Below are 20,335 nucleotides of genomic sequence, written 5' to 3'. Positions count from 1 at the left end.
TCACTTAATTTTGAACCATATCTGCATGAAGCAGCAACATTAGCTTTCTATCACAGTCAAATCAGATGGTCACACTGAGCCAGACAGCAGTTTCCTGCTAAAGTCTCCTTCTTACCGAACCTCCAACATGAACACACGTCTTGTCCTGCACCTCAGCTTTTTAAACAAACATTTACCCAGTTAGCTGCTGAGCTGCAGCACATTAAACAGCATGTTAATGTTAGCCCGGTTAGATGCTGGCTTGTCCTCACTGTTCAATACCACTGACAACAGTCTGCACATGATGCGAAGGCTGCGGAGCAGGTTTGTTTACTCCGTCTCTCATTCACTAAGGTGTTACCGACATTCTGGCAGCCTGCTAGCTGCCATCAATCAAACACAGACAACAACTCTCCAGACGGCTCGAGAGGAAAAATAAGTACTTCTGATATTTCCCTTAAGACCTTTTTTCTTCTATTTAATAGTTGAAGTCACTGCACAGGCACCACTGGTAAAATGATTTGTTGATTATATTAAGTCTTTTGGAAGAATGTGCATCCTTGTGCGTGTAGTGGCAGTGTACACTTCATACTTCAAACTCTACAAATCTATTTATTGTATCCATGGTATGAGGCCCCGTACCAGGTCTGTCAGGCTTAAAACTTTATGTTGATTTCTTTCTTTAAGTTGACTTGCAGCTGCAAACATCTCATCCACACTCAGACATTTCTCTGGCTCATGAAGAAGACGTCCTCGTTCTTATTTCCACATAAATAAGTTTTGAATGGTCAGTAGATTTCTCCAACTATGAATACTTTGATTGAATGCAGGTAAACAGTCTGTGTGTGGAGCTAAAGGGGCGGAACACATCGTCTAACGATAATTTAGATGTCTAACGATAATGATCTTGTGAATCAACTACTTGTGGAAACAATCCATTCAAACACGTCGTCTCTCAAATCCAGCCTCGCATCTCAAGTTGCTGATCAGACTGTAAACAATAAGCAGCACACGGAAAAGGAAGACTTGGTCTGGATACCCGCTGGCTACACCCGAACACCATAAATATAGCTCGCCGCCTCCAGAGGCGTCAGACTGATAGCCGACGGGTTCTGAGATTGATTATTCATAAACTCACGTCCTTTGTCCGTTTGTCCAGGACTTTGATGTGTTCAAGTACCACATAATTCTCAACGAGCTGCTCTACCCTGACCACCTGTCTGACGGCACGCTGAAAAGCACCCTGCTGGGCAGCGATTACCAGGTCCAGTTCCACTTAAACGACAACAACCAGGTAACAACAGCTGGTCGGTCATGTGACCAACCTTCCAGAAGCTTTTCACACCAGAACAGTGAAGACTTGTCTGTTAATTAGAGGAACGCACTTCTGCTTTTGCATTTCTGTCGAGTTTTAGATTGATTTCCTTCCAGGCAGCCATACGTTTTAGTTAATCTCTATGAAAATCAAAATGCAGAGAAATGATCCATCAGTGGACATTTTTGATCAAAGTTGCATGAGATTCAGCTGCAGAACCGCAAAATGAATACAAGACACAAGTAAACTATTATCACCCTTTTTACAAGGTTCATGTTTTATCGTTGTTTTTTTCTAAATTTGATTTCATGACAACAGTGATTGTCAATAAAATGCTTTTCAGCAGCGGACTGTCAGTTCTGTGATGAACGCTTCACTGAGTAGAGTTCATTATCAGGTGAGGATACCAAAACGTGGACAGAAATTAAAGCTTCCTAGTCATCGATAATTCAAGTCCGAGAAACAAACGGAGACCGATGGATCCCTGGAAAGAAGGAAGTCAATCTAAAAACTGACAGATGAGAAGTTTTGTGAAATATAAAAGAATCACAGTTTATGTGCGAACACATAAAAAGGTCTTTTAACGTGCACATCTTTACCAGTCGGGCAGAGTGAAGAGTCTGATTTGCTTCTCACCCTCCAGACAGCTGTGAACGACGTTCCCCTTGACGGCACTGTAACTGAGATGCAGAACGGTGTCATCATAGTCATCCCTCAGGTCCTGAAAATCCACCGCAACAGATGCAGCAACCAGGTCACCCTGCAGGTCAACGTAAGGACGGACGGACGGACGGAGGGAGGGAGTGATGGATGGATGGATGGAAAGGGGGATGAATGAATAAATGGAAAGAGGGATAGATGTATGTATTAATGGATCAATGACGGGATGGATGGAGAGAACAATAGACAGCTGGGTGAAGGTGAATATAGATTAGAGGGTGAGGTGATTAATGAATCTGCTCTCATCGCTCTGAAACAATTGAGGCAATGAGTGTGACGACACGGCTCAACAAATACAGAAACCGCTTTTTTAAAGATTAGGACGAAAGATTAGGACTAATTGGCGCAGCCATGTTATTGTAATGCGGTCACACATTTGTGTAGTACATAAATTCATGTAGTATTTGACATGGGGTTGGAACGCGTCTCAGCCAATCATAATCAAGCACCAGAGCTATCCACTTTATAAATAGATTATAAAAAATGCTGTTGAAGCCGTTTTTATACGACCACATCAATCAGATGCTGTATCAGTTTTAATTTGACTGTATCTCACGTCACATTCTATCATAATTGATGTGACAGGAGTGTTTGCACCATAATGCATTTTCAAAAATAAAACATGAAATGAGACTCGCTGAGAAGAACATTGGAAAGCAGAGATTGATGCACAGGATGTTTGAGTCTCCTGTAATCTCACGTCTGCCACATAGACGAGCAGAATAAAAAGTTATAACCCACCAGGCTGATGTGTGTGGTTAGTTAGCTGCAACCTGGTGTCATTACCATGTAATCAAGAGAAACATAGTTAACAGCCGTGCATAATGTGCATAATCAAAATCAGAAATCAGAGGCTGCAGATTTATCGACGTGTGTTGTGCTGCCTTGAGATGGCTGCTGGATTTCATGAAGCGAAGGAGAAGCTTTTTATAGAGAGTGAAGCATCTGTGGACAAAAGATAACCACATTATACTTTACCTTTTGAAGCACATATAAATGCATTTACTGGCTGGGGAATGTCTAATTTAAACCGTTTGTTTGCATTTAAAGCATTATTCACTTATTGCAGCGCATTTGCTGCAAGTATTTAATTAGCTCTTGAGGACAAAGTAATTAAATTGGCAGTGGAGATACAGACGTTTATCATCGGGATGGATTCTTCCTTCTAACCCCTCCGTCCCTCCTTCTCTGTCCTTGTCTCCAGGGAAGGTGCGCAGACTGTGAGGGACCCCCTCGATGCCTTTTTAGCTACAAACCGGTAAGAAAACTGTTTCGGTTCACAGGGGGTGGACACAATAACATGAACACCTGTGCAGCTGGAACAAATCAGTTTTTCTATGTGCCATGTGTTTACTTCTGTTCGAGCAGGTTCTAATTGACAAGATAAAGATAGAGTTGTATTGTTGTTGTATTGTACCTGTGTTCTGGAACAGCTCTCAGTTTGGGTTTCTACTGTGTTTCTAACGTCTTCTGCTGCAGATCAGAGAGCAGTTTCCGGCCAACATGCGATCCAACTGTAAATACAGGAAGCGAGTCGGAGTCAGGAGGAAGTCCGTGCCAGGCTGTGTCCTCAAATGTCTTCGGTTAACCACGGTCTGCTGATACTCCTACCAACACTGTAGTTCTACCACAAAAACTACTACAAGTACTACTCTGTGCTGTAGTTTGGGTCGGGTGTTGAGAACTGGCTCTGATTTGGGAGTCATTTTAATTTACAGACTCTTCTTAGTGTCAGCGTTCACTCAGAGTCAACCCTGTTTTCAACTCTGGTTTTGACTTTTCTCTCGAGTCCAGTTGGCCTTAAATATTCTTGACGACTGTTGTGTTGATGTAACTTACACTAGTAGTGATATTATAGCTCGAACGACAGAAAATGCTACGACTATACCCGCAACAATTAGCTGGTGTAAGTGTTACTAGCTGCTACTACACTCCCACTACTGTTACTACTCAAACTGCTGCCAATACCACAACTGAATATTACTGAGAAGTACAACGTTTTTGTTTTATTATTAACAGTTCTTCTCTTCTTTATTTACTTTTTAAGACATTTTAAAGGAGAAATTTCAAAAGAAACTTAAATACGAATTTCATAATTTTCTATTATATTTTATAATAATTTTATTTAGTTATATTTTATTACCTTAAACTAATTCTTATAACCAATTCTAGTTTTAAGTTATTTATTGACTTCAATTGATTTTATCTTTAAAAAAACACGTATTTAAAATATTTTATTTTTCGAGTAATGATAATAAATAATAATGCATTTTATTTAATAAGCGCTTTTCGAAGGGGATAAAAGCTCAAATTCGGAAGGAGAAGCGGCAGCCATCAGTGCTCAGCGTCCTCTCTCATCCGAGTGTTACTCGTTGCTCTTATCCATACAAATAAAATGCTTGATGTCACTTCAGATTATCATAAAAACGATTCATGCAGATTGTTGAAAGTGTACTTTTACTGTAAACGGACATACAATTATTAATGCAGCCTGTAGACTGTAAAGACTCTTCTTTGTTGGTATCAGCAGTGTTGGCAGCTGACAGACATCAGAGAGTTGTGATTCTTTCTATTATGGTCTGTTGATGATGATAATAATGAACAATAACACTAATAAAGATACTGACGTCTGTCCTGCAGGATCACTCCTGCTGCCCCGGTTACTACGGCCACGAGTGCTTCCGATGCCCCGGCGCCGTCGGCAGCTGGTGCTCCAATCACGGGGAGTGTCAGGACGGTAACCACGGCAACGGGGAGTGCCGTTGCTTCGAGGGTTTCCACGGCACCGCGTGCGAGGACTGCGAGCCGGGACGATACGGAGTCAACTGCTCCTCCAGTGAGGAACATGCACACACAAACAAAGATACCGAGGGGGGCAAATTCACAAAAAGGGGATTGTGCAGCTTTTGCACGCTGCTAAAGCTGCACAAATAAGACAAAGAGAGCACCTGCACGGGGTAAAATGCACCCCTACTACAAGAAAACAGCATCTCTGTGCTAAATTAGGTTAATAATACACAAATTATTTCTTCCTTCTCCCTCCTTTACCAAATCCTGGGCTTACAATTTGCCCTTTCTTCTCTCTTAATTACCTCGGAGATGGAAGTGGCTCTCCAGCAAGCCCCTCCAGACGAGACCTCTGGCTCAGGCTGATTCTCCCCCTCACAACCCACACATTGACCTCAAGCTCACTATATATACTACACTACACTATACTATACTTTACTTTACTATACTATACTATACTTTACTTTACTTTACTATACTATACTATACTGTACTGTACTTTGCAACATGGATAATTGCAATCAGATGCAAAAAAAGTGAAAATTACAAAATGTATTTGCGTATTTGCGCTGTTATATCATTTGCACAATAAATTTAGTGCAACATCTCAAATGAACCGGTCCTTGAGACGGGGCACAGAGTGGTTGCAAGTGATGTGCAGTTCATGGAGCTATTCAGTGGCAGCAATCCATTCTTTGTGAATTCGCCTGTCATTTGGCGTTAAACTGGACGATTGTGGTGAAGAGGGAGCTGAACCGGATGGCAGAGATGTCATTCCGCCTCTCATTTATAGTCATGAGCTTTGGGAAGTGACTAAAAAAATGAGACCCATGAAACAAACCCATGAAACTTGTGAGGCTTACAAACCTACAGTTTTAACAAACCAGCAACACTAATAATCAACAAAACTGTGATGTTAACTGATGATGCTAGGAAGCCTTTTAGCAGATTAGTTATTTTTCTAACATAAGAGAGTAATACTCGGAGGAAATGCTGTCACTTTTAACCTGTGCGTGTGTGTGTGTGCGTGTGTGTGTTGCAGAGTGTGTGTGTGACCACGGGAAGTGTGAGGACAGTCTGTCAGGAAGTGGCAGGTGTGTGTGTCACAAAGGTTGGAAAGGAGCTTCCTGCTCTGTAGGTAAGAGACACACAGACACACACACACACACGCAGTGTAACCAAACTCAATATTTTCTCTCACCCGCTATCACCTAAAATCTTTGTGCGTGTCTCAGAGATCAAGGACGACGCCTGTGGAGGTGTATGTGACGAGAACGCCAAGTAAGTCCTCCTTTTGTTCAGTCTAAAGGTGTGTGTGTGTGTGTGTGTGTGTGTGTGTGTGTGTGTGTGTGTGTGTGTGTGTGTGTGTGTGTGTGTGTGTGAGATCTGAATCAATTTACCCAGAATGCACCTGGCTGTCTGGAATCATTTACTATTCACTATAGCATGTTCAGAATGGTTAAACCTTTTATTTGAGGACTCACTTTATCCCACAGAAACAATGCAACATAAAAAGCAGTCATGATATATTAGATACTAACTGAGAGATAACCATCATCATGCATTGACTGTTTCACACAAAGACTCTGAAGACCTGAGGACAGTGTTTACTGATTACACTCACTGGCCACTTAATTAGGTACAACTGGTGCAATCTGGTGCAAAGAGATATATTCTACATTTACGAAGCTGACAAATGTTCAGTTTTGTGAATTCTACTTGATGTTTATTATTGACGTAGTAGTAGCTGGTGGTTTTGTACTGGATGGATTATATTGAACGTTTTTTCTAATATTTTGGGCAAAATAATAGAAACATGCGAAGTAGCTAATGCTATGCTCAAAAAGTCACAATTAAAAATGAATAACGTATGACATCACTGCTCAATAGTTTCATTAAAATAACATTTAGAAAATGGATGAAGTCAAACTAAGTTGAACTCACTCAAACAATGCTGCTATCATTTCATTATCATTAACAATATGCATCTAAATCTACCTGTAGTTTCAAATTTGTAAAGCTATATTGATTGTTGAGCTGAAGCATCTTGAAGGATTCAGAGACTGGAATAAAACTAATTGTTGTAAATAAAAAAAATAAAACCAGTCAAGTAAAGATTTGAAATTGAAAATTTAAAAAACGAAAAATGAACTCCTGGGTCAGATGGTTAAGAGCACAGATAAGCACATTCTGTGGCTGCTGAAATGGAAGTAAATAGTGCATTTGTTTGGGACTATTTTCAGCGGCGGATAAAATTTACAATTGGTGCTCTAGTGAGTATTTGTGGCCGCAGGACGGTTTATGTGTGATTGAGTCAAAATATACTACAGTGTGTGTGTTCATGGTATTGAAGGAACATGTCACCCAACAGTGTGGCTCATTGGTGTGTTTTTAATAGTTTGGGACTAAATGGAGCTCTTTGGTACAGATGAATAAGATGTATACATTATAACATATCAATATAACTAATGATACACTTTGTCCTCTGCTGCAGCTGTATAACGGGACCAAAGGGTACAGCTGCTGCCTGTGTGTGTGTGGCTGGATACGAACGCAACGGAACTCACTGCAATGGTAAAGACACACACACACACACATACACACACACACACACACACACACACACACACTCTGTACAAATATCAAATCTGATTACTTTTTCTCTCTGTGTGTCTCTCAGAGCTGGATTTGTGCCACATGTCTAACGGTGGATGTTCAGAATTTGCCGTTTGCTTGAAGGTCTCAGCAGGAGAGAGGACCTGTACCTGTAGAGGGGGGTACATTGGAGACGGGGTCATCTGTCTGGGTATGTAGTCCTGACCCCTGACCTCTGACCCCACAGCCCTCACCTGAACCTCCTGACATCTTACCAAGATATATGTCTTGATATATGAAATTTGGTTAATTTAAGGCCTTAAATGTTTCTTGACCTCACAATTTTCTTCTTTTTTTTTTTTTTACATGATTTCATAAAAATATATTTTCAACCTGTTGTGTGTTCACAGAGGTTGACGGTTGTTTGGTCAACAATGGAGGCTGCCACAGGTCAGCGGATTGCACCAGAACAGGCCCCAACACGGTGAGACAACACCGCACTGCAGTACGGCACATAATGTTAAACTCATAATGATTCAGCACCGAGGCTTCACTGTACCTGAGATTTGGTTCAGTTCAGGTGAGGTTTAAAGAAAAGTTTTATTTTTATACTTTTGGCCACCATTCATGTTGGTTATGCAGTTTGATAAAGTAAAAATACGTCCTCATTAAACCGGTTAAATGTTTCTCTATTTCTAAGGCTACATCCACACTAATACATCCAATACACAATCTCCAGGCACAGAAGAGTTTTTAGTGCCGTTTCAGAAATAATCTCCATCCATACTAACACGCCTGAGGCAGATTAGTGCTGCTGCACACAGGAATTGCTGCAAATTGCTCAAATAAAAGCTTTTCTCCTGCGCATGTAGGCAGTATTAGCATCATAAAATACAGAACTTTACTGCATGACAGCTGCCAGCATACACAACAAGGTCAGTGACGCCTGTAATTTGTTGTCCATGCTGAATTAACCACCGGTAGTCGAGGCTGATGTTTGTTTTCTTCTGGAAAAGGGTCATGTGATAGGGGCAGGACTAGTAAGACCCAATCATGAGGCGATTGTGTCGCTGCAGGGTTTCATGGTCATCTTTTTCAAAAGTCTCATTTTCGCCCGTCTAGAATAAAAAGCGATACCGGAGTTGTAAGACTAAAACTGGGTCAGCAGCGTTTTTTAATGTTTCCACATTTCCATTTTAGGGGTTTCAAAACAAAGAAAACAAGTGTGGATGCGAGGCTTAAATTTAGCAAAAAAATATGTGTTTTAAAACAAAAATGTATTTGTGTGGACGTAGCCGAAAACAGTTTTTAGCTCCCTGAAAAACTAAGATTTCACGAAACAGCCCTGGCTTGGTGTTTTAGTGTGTTCGGGGAACACTAAGCTTTTCCAAGACTGTAATGAAGGCTGCCCTCTGAGAGACACTGTGCCAGTAAAGTTAAGAAGGACTTTCTTTTACCTCAAACTTTTCTCTTTGGTCATTCACCTCTACAGCTGAACACAGCAGAGGAGCTGTGCTCGTTAATCAATATTTAAATTTGCGATTTTATTAGACAACCTTATTACAAAATAGGATTTTATCACCGCAGCACAGCAGCTTGGGAATGACTGCTGCATAACATGTAGTGTTTATGGGCCATGATTACGTTACTATTTCATACTCTTTAAGTTGTCTGACACCAGAAACATAAAAAACATGTAAATAACAACAACAATATCGTAATTTCGGCTGCGTTAAAACACGGTGTAGGTGACCGCAGAGAGCGGGACACTGAACACAGGTTGAACACTCAGTCACAGTCCACTGTGATCTCTGGGATCACGCATTTTATATGTCAATAAGCCCAGCTGTTGTCATTACATTAACCTCCCTCCGGAAACTATATATCTGTGTTTACAGCTCAAAAGAATGACTTGGAGTTCAGGAGAAATTGTTATTTGATTTGCTGTTTAGCAGATCACAGGGGAGGGGAGGAAACAGATGGATTTTGTAATTGACTCTTTTATTGACTGACTGTTTTCTCTGTCTGCTCTGTTGTTGTCTCAAGACGGCCTGCAGGTGTCGGATGGGCTTTCAAGGATCAGGGAGGTTCTGTTACCCTGTCAACCCCTGCAGAAATGTATGTCTGTGTGTCACTTTTGCTGATTTTCTTGCAGTCATCTACTTTATTCTGTCTTGTTACAATCCTGTTTACTTGCATCTCTGCCAGCACAAACCAGCTCTTAAAAACAGATCACACAGTCTGGTATCGTCATTGATTATTTCATTCACCTTGTAGGCAGTGAGCTGTTCCACACAGTTTGTACAGTGAGCGCGTTTGGACTGTAGTGATCACCATTAGGATGTTGAATGGTAAACGGTCTGTGCTTTTCTAGTCTTCCGACTGTTGCGTTTCTCTCTTCAGCATATACCCCCGGTGGGCTTTTCTAGATATCAAATATGACACGAGAGCCTCGGCCGGTCTGCTTTAGGCCTCTCGTAAGCAAGCAGATGTATATATGTTATGTCCCGAAGGATATGATTTATAATGCTATTTGTTCCGTTAAGGCGTGTTTATGTTTCTCTGTGAAGAGCGAAAAGGTAAATGTTCTCTGTTAAGAGCGCAGTCTGAGACTGAGACCGGAGTCCTTGGTATTTATGTGTTCTGTTATCTCCCTGTCACATGATGTGACAGTCGTTAGGTTTCTGATAACAGGAAGAGGCTCTGGGGACATGGTGTACATCATGTCCTAATTAGGTTTTTCTGTTTCCGATTAACAGGAAGCAGCTTGTAGGCAAGATGTGCATTCTGTCTAAGTGTGATATTGCTAAGCTTTAATGCATGTATATTGCAAGGGAGCACAATATGATTTGTGTTTACAATTTTTATACGTTTCTCTCAACGCGACCACTCAAAGCGCTACATGTCATCATTCATACACTGATGACAGGGACCATCAGGACTCTAATTAACCATCCACCCACCGTTCATACTACGCAGGCACAGCCATTTGGGGGTTAAGCGTCTTGCCCAAGGACACATCGACATGTACTAGCGGAGCCGGGGATCGAACCGCCGATCCTCTGATTGAAGGACGACCCCGCTCTACCACTGAGCCACAGTCGCCCCACTTCAAAGCAAATCTCCAAACCACATTTTCTCTAGATAATGAAAATATATTCTGTGGTGGCAGCAGGATTTCTAAAGTTAGCTGCTATCTATTTAATCAATCAGCAAAAAAAACAAGTTATTGCCCACATTGCACAGATATAAATGATGTCTTGGATCGGTTTGTGCATATCAAATACACACTGAAACGGACGATACTCCTCCTGCAGTTTCCTCCATTTAAGCTCTCAGCTCATTAATCTGCGACATGCTTGTAAAGGGTTAACAAGGAGCTCAAGTGATTGGCTTTTGTTGAAGCTCACTTCAACTCCACCTGCTGTTCTGAGCATTTTTGATTAACGTTTGAAACATTTGCTCCGTGCGACAGCTAGGCTAAAGCCGGCACTGAGCTAAGACCTTTGCTGCAGACGGACTAACTGAGGACTCAACTAATCAGAAACATCCAAGCGTGTCCTTTTGTCAGCAATTAAAGATACATTTTTGTGTGTGCAGAGAAATGGCGGCTGCAGTCAGCATGCTCGCTGTGAGTATATGGGTCAGGGTCAGAGGAACTGCACCTGCTACAGAGGCCACGTGGGCGACGGCATCAATTGCCGGGGAACCAACAACAACGTGAGTCACATGACCTCTGACTTCCCCCTGACCCTCTGACCTATCACTGTCTCCCCCCCCCTCCCCCATCACAGGAAGTCTGTCTGTCTTACAGGAGGTGTTCCGCCAATCAGAGAATGACTTCTTCCGTCGAATGGTAGCGGTGAGTCATGTTGAAATCCACACAGTAAATAAAACATTCATTTGATGCTGCTAAGTGAAAACATGGATGGTTTGCAAATACACGACTGCAAGACAGAGCAGAGCAGCTGGCCAAAAGTAATTTTTCGGTGGCTGCCCTGCTTACACATGATTCAATTAAATTGTTAAAAAAAGTTACAACTGACAAAAAAGATAAGTTTAATTTAACGTCATCGCGTGAGTTCACTTTGTTTTTTTTGTGTTCCTCAGAAATCAACATCTCGTGTTCTTAATAAAGACGGACCGTCTACTGTCTTCGTCCCTCTAGCGGAAACAAACAACGACTCCACTGTGTGTACAACATCTGCTGTTTTTAAATGATCTCATGTAATAATAATGATGTTACCCTACTCATGAGTTTTTGTTTATCTTAGATCTAAGTGTCTTACCTAGAAAAACTATACTGTAATTTACAAGATGAATCACTTTAATAATCATTTAATAAGTAAGTACATTTTTCTGATTCTGATTTAATAATCAAGTACATTTTTGTGTGTGAGTCATAAGACTGGATTATGGTTTCTAGTGCATGAAATGTACCTCATTAACTGGTGTTTGAAGGTTGAGGAATGGGAGCGGTCCGGTCGTCTCTCTGAGCTGCTTCGTTACCACATTGTTTCCTGTGAGATTTTGACCCTGAGTGACCTGAAAACCACCAAACTCGCTGTCTCTACGTCAGGACACACACTGCACTTCAGCCTGCAGCAGGTAACACACACACATACACACACATTTATTTGTGGAGGACGGCAGCTCTACTCGGCATCAATAAAGATCCAGCCATAACAGTATTTAAGATGATTTTTTATGGGCATTTTGATGCTAAAACATAGAACAAAATGTGAATGTTTGGATTTTAATAAATAAGTATAACATTTTTATTTTTATTTTAAAAACTGAAGAAATGAACGTAAACCACTTCATTTTGGGGAGTGAACTTTATTCATAAATAGTCTGTATGAAATGAACTTTGAGCTAAACACTGCTGATAACCCCTTTTCTCAAACTGCCTCCATGTCTTCACCTGTCTCACAATCCACCTCTCCACTCTCCTGGTCTTTGCTGCTGCCTGTCTGCCTCACCTCTCCCTGTCCCTTGCTCTCCTGCAGGGTTCAGTCTGGGTCAACAACAGATCGAGGATTGTGAAGAGCGATTACACCACTTCTAACGGAGTCATTCACCACATCGACACACTGTTGACGCCCTACAGGCTGCAGGACAAACCAAGCATGGAGTCTAACACGGTAAGTTGAGTTTACTTGAAATTAATAAACGATTTATGATCCATCAGGATTGAAAGACAGCCAGTGTGACGTCTCTCTCTCTCTCTCTCTCTCTTTCTCTGTTTAGATGAACTTAACGTCAGCAGCTGTGTTTTATGGCTACAGCCGCTTCTACAAACTTGTGGAGGTAAACATTTTAAAAACACGCTGCACCTCCTGGTTTGATTTCTGCTCTGACGTCTTCTTCCTCCTCTGCCATGTTGCCTCCCCCACTTACACATCCTCTTCTTACACCTACTTGTCTTCCTCCTTCTGTCACTGCTTATCCTCCTAGAACCACTTCCTTGATGCCAACTCCTCCTTTCACCTCTTTTTTTTTTTTTTTTTTTTCTTTTTTTATCCGAGAGCACAAAAAACGTAACTACCACTTGAGGCCAGTTGGAGGAGAACACCAGCAGCTTCAAAGATCCCGCAACACGAACCGAATCCAGCAACATTCTGCACTTCACACACCTGGAATGTGAAGAATATATAACACACAAATAGATTGCACAAGCAGAGGACCAACTATTGAATTCAATTAATTTATCTCTTATATAGCCTAAGCTACTTTAAGCTATTTTATTGAGTTTCCTTTTGGCGAAATATTCTGATTGAATTTGAGTTCCCTCTGGTTAACAGTTATGTAGTTACTGTATATGTCTAGGCCTTTTATTGTCAAAGGTAAGTACAAAAGCAATGGATCTGGTGTGCACTGTCTTTGTCAATGTTGAAAGGAGTAATAAAGTTTGTGGTCTTGGGTCAGACCACGGAGCCTCCGTGTTGTAGTGCAATGTGATTGTGATGATAATTGTGGGAGTGATGCCTTTTATTTGCGGGGTGAAAACTCACAGAAATCGACCCACGCGTAATATTCACGTAATCTTTCTGTCCACTCTTTGTGCAGGATGTGGGGTTACTCCCCGTGCTCCAGTTGTCCATCCATCAGCCGTTCACCATGTTCTGGCCCACAGACAAGGCCCTCAACTCCCTGCCAGCTGAAAGAAAGCACTGGCTTTCCAGCCCCGATCACCGAGATCAAGTGGCTGCCTTAGTGAAGGCTCACATCATACGCAACTCCAAGGTAGGAGGAAGAGGAGGAGGAGGTGGGAGAAGGCAGAAGGCAGTAGGAGGATGGCTTCCAAACGTAACCCTTAATTGGGCGCCGACAGAATGAAAAGTTCACTCCAGCCCAAAAAGAAAACAAATATTTTTTTTAAATCACGTGTAGTTCTGTTATTATGTTATTATTCATTATGTTTAATTTATTTTATGAATGAACCGTTTCGTCTATTAAAATATAAGAAAATAGTCAAGAAGATGTCAATCACAGTTTTCCAAAACCCAAGATGAGGATGTCTTGATTTTCTTTCCAAACAAACCACACTGTTCAAAACCCAAAAATCATCCATTTACAATATCCGTCTTTAAGATATAAGACAAAGAAAAACAGCAAATGTTCGCTTGACTCAAACACGACTCGGATGATTATTCAGATATCCAAATAGTTGTTAAAACTGTAGAGTTCTTCAAAAGGAGGAGGTGAAGGATGAGGAGCAGGGGGGAGGGAGGCTCTGTTTTGGCTTTAGAAAGACAGCGTTGTGATTTTCTTTGTGTGTGTTTAGGTTTTAGGTATCGGTCAGCCGGATAAATACTCGTCATTGCGCACCATGCACGGATCCACCATTAAGTACAGCTGTGACAAGACCCTGGTGGTGAGAAATCACACAAATACACACACACACACACACACATAGAATTCAAAGAGGGTAGCCATGTTGGAAGCCGACTGTTACTTCAGTAAACGGTGTTGTCTCATGTTGCCATGATGATGTCGAAGAAAACACAGTTTCACACTGACAGCAACAACATCCTGGATCCTAACCATGACGGTCAATGAACTCCGTACGAGCAGTGATGAAGTGATTTGGATTGATACTGTACCTCGTTGATCGGTGACGTCGAGACCAACGCAGGACATGCTGCTCTTTACTGTGTGGTTGCTAGGTTACACAACACGCCTTTGTTTGGTTTTCTGATGAATCAGGAAAATAATGTTCACGCTTCAGAGGTGAAGTGTCTCCGTGTTAGTGAATGATCGTGCAGAAATTCACACAAATTTACACAGCTGGTGGTTTGATAATATACTATGTTACTGTCATTATTATATTACATTATACCACACTATACTTAACTGTGGTAAACTATATCATACTATACCATACTATGTTATACTGCTGTACTATAGGATTGCATTGTACCTAACACTTAAAAAGTTATTGATTTGTGTGTGTGTGTGTGTGTGTGTGTGTGTGTGTGTGTGTGTGTGTGTGTGTGTGTGTGTGTGTGTTCAGGGGGCTGTATCGATTAATGACAATGCCAGGGTAGTGGAGCGCTACATGAACTTCAAAGAGGGCGTTGCCTATGGCATCGACCAGCTACTGGAACCACCGGGCCTGGGAGCGATCTGCGACAGCGGGGAGAACAGAACCACTTACGTTAGTAGTGCTAAAATTATTACTTTCAATACTGCTACTGCTTTAAAACTCACAATATACATGTTCACACTTTTGCAGCTAGTACTAGTTGTAATAAAATAAATACTATTACTTGTACAAACTATCATTACCTGTTTTACTTGAATAGTCTGTTGAGATCAGGACATATTTGGAGAGTTCTGGCGACACAATAACAAAACCAAAGCTAAGACACATTGAAATGTAACATGACTTAGTGAGCTGACTAGAAGTACAAAACACTACAAGTTAATACATAATGTGGTGCTGCAGTGTGGCTACAAAATAGGGATATTAGTTATAGTATTAGCTCTGCCACACTTAGCCGCTCATTGTGACTCCAAAGGACTAGTCACACCAGCATTTAACACACAAATCAATTCAATGGAATTACTGTGTGGATTTGTTTGTATGCACAAAGTGAATCTGCGTAAATCTTCAAGTCTTGCCAATGCTGACCTTTGGGGGAACAGAGAACCCAAAATGGAGGAAGCCATCGTCACTTTTTAGCTTTTATTTTACTTTCTCTGTCAGAGTATATAGTGATTTACAAAAGAGGAATGTCAGACAGGAATGCGACAGAAGCTTTTCTCCCTAATCAGTAACTCTTTATTGGATGAAATGAACTACAGTCCTGAGAACTATTGTGACTGACTGGCGTTAGCATTTTAGCGGTAAACTTGCGAGGGTGATTTACCAAATTGAACTAACCCGGCGAGGAGTCCCTACGTCACCAACGATGTGACCGGACCTTAATGCAGCTTCATCCTCAACTATTGTTGGTAGTACCATTGCTGCAAATACAGATACCACACTGCTGTGATTATTATTTTGATGTCAGGGCTTTGTCGTTGTCTTGGAACCTGGACTGAAGCTTTCTGTCTTATAATGTCTCAGGGTCGCTGTGGACGCTGCCCCTTCCCACCATCCTGTCCCTTCAGACACCAAGACACGGTAAGATCTGGTTAAAAATTGGAAAATGATTAGCTTGTACGATACATAGAGATAAACGTACGTCCCGCCTTCTTTCAGCAAAAGACGGAGCCTTGTATGAACAGGTCCCCACCGTATGGGCGCCGCCACAATCATTGGTACCTCTTGGATGATATCAGCAGGATGGGCTGTAAGAGAGTATGTCAGTTTTCTTCCTGGGTCCAAAAGTGCTGCAAAAACCACTATGGCCGAGACTGTCAAGGTAAGGAAGGCACATAGGGAATATTGATGATTCTGTCGTCAGACATTCATCTAGTCCAGCCCACAGGGGTCTGGAGAAAATCTTTTGTCCCCCTAGATTCTCCAGTGTTCATTCTTTTACTCTTTGTGGAGCTACTAATGTAAAGATTGTCTTAAGGGTGGCACAAAGGACAGGTCATTCAAATCTAGATTTCATTTAAGATTCTTAACCTGATGCAGTTGTGTAATGGTTCCAGAAACAAATCCTGTTGGTTTTGTGTTGGTAACATCCCCCCCCCCCCCCACTCGTTCTGAGAACTATCATAATTCTTCTGGAGTTCTCAGAGCAGGAATGTCGCTACAGACGCCCCTTGAATTAACAGACTTCATTTATATTTTACAGTCTTGCACCCTAGCTTCAAGTAAAGTTTGACTGTCCAGCTGTGCTAAAAACTGTTGGCTAGTTTCATTTAGAACAAAACATAATCATTTATAAGCTCTGCTGAGAGTTAATATGCTGACATCTTAATTTCCAATGGAACTAAAGCTGTTAGATAAATGTAGTGGAATAAAAAGTACATTATTTAGTGGAGTAGAAGTATAAAGATGCATGAAAAGACAGACTTAAGCACAGTACATTTACTTAGCTTACATTCCACCACTGGTTACACCTGTGTCTGAAAAATCAAAACGTCAGCCGTGAGGAAAAGAAGTTGGTTTGAAGCACAGTGACGGTGTGTCTCTTACGTTTGTCCTCACCTGACTCCACCTCTTCCCTGTGTGTTTCAGTTTGTCCAGGTGGCCTGGAGGCCCCTTGTAGTAACCATGGTTCATGCGACGATGGCATGCAGGGATCAGGAAGATGTAGGTGCAACGAAGGCTTCATAGGCAAAGCCTGCACACTGTGTTCCACGAGACACTACGGCCCCAACTGCACAGGTAGGTAGACCAAATACAGGAAAGTTAGACTTTGTGCGTGTGAGATTCTCCTCTCAGAATGTGATTTTCTCTGTGGACATTTTTCACAGCAAAATGATCATAACATATGAATATATTTTAGTTCTTAGCATCAAGTATTCCCTTTTAAAAGGTTGATAAATACCCAGATTCTCCAAGCTTCAAACCTTTTTTTTTTACATCTTCTTGCTCTTTTTTATTGGCAAAGATCAAAACCAGACTGTTGTCAGCTAATTGGCCAATGCTAGTGACCCGGTGCCTTGGGATCCTTTATTGGTCACATGTATCCGATTCAAATTGACACACGTGCCATCTGCATGATGGATAGTAACACAGCCACGCACACAACATGCACGTTGTGCATACAGTATACAGCCACGCACACACATCATGCCGTCGGCGTGGAAGTTCTTCAGTGTGAGTGTAGAAAACATGTAACACCAAGTCCTAAAGAAGCCGTGGAGGAACAACCTTAAAACATTTGGAAAACTGTTTGATAATTGTATTTGCATACAATTGAATTTCCATGAAAGACAAGTTACAAAAACGTTTGTGTGTGTTGTCAGTTACAGTTCTTAGAAAGAAAGAAAATGTGAATCTGCAAAATATGGAATTGGCCAAGAAAATTGCAAACGGTGCATCTCTACTATTACCGGCAGAAGTTTATATCATCAGTAAACACTTGTTTATATAACTGGAGTTACTGTCAGGTAACAAAGATTTCAACTTCTTTTTATTACTCAATATAGAACCACGACTGTGCAGTCGTAGTGAGTGGCGATCACAGTGAGGAGAAGGTTCGCAGCGGAGATTGCGATTGATTTTTGCCAGAAAAGGAGCAGATTACCTTTCTTCAACTCGTTTAATGTTATATTCACCGTCGACAATCTCAGAAACACAAAGCAGGCAATCATTGTCTTCACGTGGTACCTCAGTTTCTGCCGTAGCCTTGATGTGTTGTTACATTTCAGCAACCGAGCCTAAGCACGTAGCCGCCGTAGCTCCTGTGCTTAATGCACAATTATGAATACAGCTGAGGGCAGTAGGGGATATGACGGGGGAGGCCATCCTTCTTTTAGGCAAAATGACCAAAATGCATGCCCCTTGTTAACCTACGTCTCTATCCTGTGATAGCAGAGAGAGTTGAATAAATTAGTCTAGTCTGCCCGACCCATTGATCCTTCATCTGACTGAGTTTATATAAGTTAGAATCCATGGCCCTGACCACGGCTCTGAAATATCAGTGGCCTAGTGTTGATCAATCCATGACGCTGTCCGTGGTGCTGAAGTAGGATTTCTAACTGTGCCTTATTCTCTAAATCTTGCCCTTCTGTCATCTTGAATCTATAATATTCTCTAAACTATAGAGCTCCTGTAAAGCTCCATCCCCCCGTTCAAATTGAACAAACCGCCCTCTGGCTATAAGACCTCCAACGGACATGAGAACTTTTCTCTCTCCTTCATTAAAGTGTTTTTTTCTCCCCCGCCCCACCTTCAAACCAACCAGCAACCCGACTTAAACATTTCTGGTCTGCAGACAGCCTAACCCCCATCATCTCTGCTGCAGTCTGTCACTATAGCAACCCTCAACACTCACCATCACACAGCCGGGTGCGTTAGCGGCTCAGGACGAACCTTCCGTCCGTCTTCACTCAGAGAGTCTCACGGCACAACAACAAGCTGCTGCCGATCATCTTCTGTCAAAGTCAACGGTTTTTCTTTGAACAATGATCAATCGTCAAACGTTGACCAACGCTGGAGGAGAAGACGACGACGACGCCAGTCGAGAGGTGTGATGCGAGTCGGGAGCTGTGGCGAACTCAGATTGCGTCACTTGTTGCAGTGAGGAACAAAAAACCCATCGCCATGGTTACTAAATCAATCCCAAAACTGATCCAAAATGAGAAAGTGAAGTGATTTTAAACTGCTGAATGTTTCATCAGGTTTAAGCCCTTCGATAGCCGAGAGCACACAAGATGGATTTGAAGCTCTGTGATTGGAGTTGTAGTCGTCCTTCATGTTTTGTGTCGGAAGGCTTCTCGACCTTCTGACTTTTACAGAACGTTTCCAACACGGTTGTTTCTGTCTCGTCCGGACTGATGATTCAGCTAAGAAAGTTTGATGTCGATCAAAGCATCGAAGAGCTCCAACTGTCCATCGCCTCACATCGTCTGTGGAGAAAAGTGAACCAGACTGTTGCTGCAGGAACCTCTTGCGTAACTCCCTCCATCTTCACAACTTTATTTGTGAGATTATTCAAGAGTCCGAGAGGCTGAGTCATGTTTTTCGTCTCTTTCAGCCTGCAACTGCGGGAAGCAGGGAAGGTGTGATGTAGGCATGGAAGGTTCTGGAAAGTGTGTCTGTAACCCGGGCTGGAAGGGGGATCGCTGCCAGATCGATTTAGGTGAGTTTTCCCTCCTGAATGTCAGGACCTGTGTCACAGCTCTGCCACTACTATCCTGTTTTTTCCACCTCTCACTCACCTAATCAGGTTATTCAGTGCACCTGCCAGTCACACTCACCTCATCAGCTCATTACTCTCACCTGCTCACTCTGCTGCATCCACTATTTAAACCCCAGTCTCACACACACACTCACTGCCAGATCGTTCTCCGCTTCCATGCAAAACCTTCCAGCGTATACCCTTGGACTGATACCCCGCCTTGCCTCTGCCCCGGTAATTCACCCAGCCTTCTGTTCCCGACCATGAGATCCTGCCGCTTTTTCCCTGTGATTCTACCTGTTGTGTGTCCAGAGCAAAATAAAACTCTGATTCAAACTATCCCTGGTGTCTGTCGTACTGCTCCTGGGTCCTTAACAAACCCGTTACAACCTGATTGCAATTAGTGAAACTAATTGCAGGATGTTTAACTAATAAGGCCGGTGTTCAACAAATCCCATGAAAAGTCCAAAACCAACAGTGTTTCTCTTGGTTCTTACCAACAACATAAATCTTTGAACACCATGAAAGATATATAGTGTTATTTTTAAAGGATTTATTTACAACAAGACATTCAGAACCAGTAGATGTCACACTAGCGAGCACCAGCAACAAAAAACAATGTGTACATATTAACTGCAAGCAGTCGTTAAATATGTGACAGCATTTCACCTAAAGGGGTTTGTCAAAG

At 42.0% G+C, this 20,335-nt stretch overlaps 1 protein-coding gene across 1 annotated transcript in view; it reads left to right on the top strand.

Moving 5' to 3' along the window:
* Nucleotides 1-20,335, top strand: part of stab1 (stabilin 1) — a 62,774-nt gene that overhangs the window by 26,006 nt on the left and 16,433 nt on the right. Inside the window, exons 34-57 of the mRNA XM_076096346.1 lie at nt 1,139-1,273; nt 1,938-2,066; nt 3,219-3,272; nt 3,494-3,607; nt 4,655-4,850; nt 5,844-5,939; nt 6,037-6,082; nt 7,296-7,375; nt 7,482-7,607; nt 7,807-7,880; nt 9,443-9,514; nt 10,997-11,116; nt 11,211-11,258; nt 11,507-11,587; nt 11,858-12,004; nt 12,406-12,540; nt 12,647-12,706; nt 13,466-13,642; nt 14,184-14,273; nt 14,913-15,056; nt 15,972-16,028; nt 16,107-16,269; nt 17,037-17,186; nt 19,504-19,608. Of these exons, the coding sequence (XP_075952461.1) occupies nt 1,139-1,273; nt 1,938-2,066; nt 3,219-3,272; nt 3,494-3,607; nt 4,655-4,850; nt 5,844-5,939; nt 6,037-6,082; nt 7,296-7,375; nt 7,482-7,607; nt 7,807-7,880; nt 9,443-9,514; nt 10,997-11,116; nt 11,211-11,258; nt 11,507-11,587; nt 11,858-12,004; nt 12,406-12,540; nt 12,647-12,706; nt 13,466-13,642; nt 14,184-14,273; nt 14,913-15,056; nt 15,972-16,028; nt 16,107-16,269; nt 17,037-17,186; nt 19,504-19,608 (2,599 nt within the window). The remainder of the gene's footprint in view (nt 1-1,138; nt 1,274-1,937; nt 2,067-3,218; nt 3,273-3,493; nt 3,608-4,654; nt 4,851-5,843; nt 5,940-6,036; nt 6,083-7,295; nt 7,376-7,481; nt 7,608-7,806; nt 7,881-9,442; nt 9,515-10,996; nt 11,117-11,210; nt 11,259-11,506; nt 11,588-11,857; nt 12,005-12,405; nt 12,541-12,646; nt 12,707-13,465; nt 13,643-14,183; nt 14,274-14,912; nt 15,057-15,971; nt 16,029-16,106; nt 16,270-17,036; nt 17,187-19,503; nt 19,609-20,335) is intronic.

Source organism: Anarhichas minor, unplaced genomic scaffold (assembly GCF_050575085.1).
Source record: "Anarhichas minor isolate MPS153535 unplaced genomic scaffold, ASM5057508v1 ptg000021l, whole genome shotgun sequence".
Classification (NCBI taxonomy): domain Eukaryota; kingdom Metazoa; phylum Chordata; class Actinopteri; order Perciformes; family Anarhichadidae; genus Anarhichas; species Anarhichas minor.
This window is presented reverse-complemented; position numbering and strand designations above follow the sequence as displayed.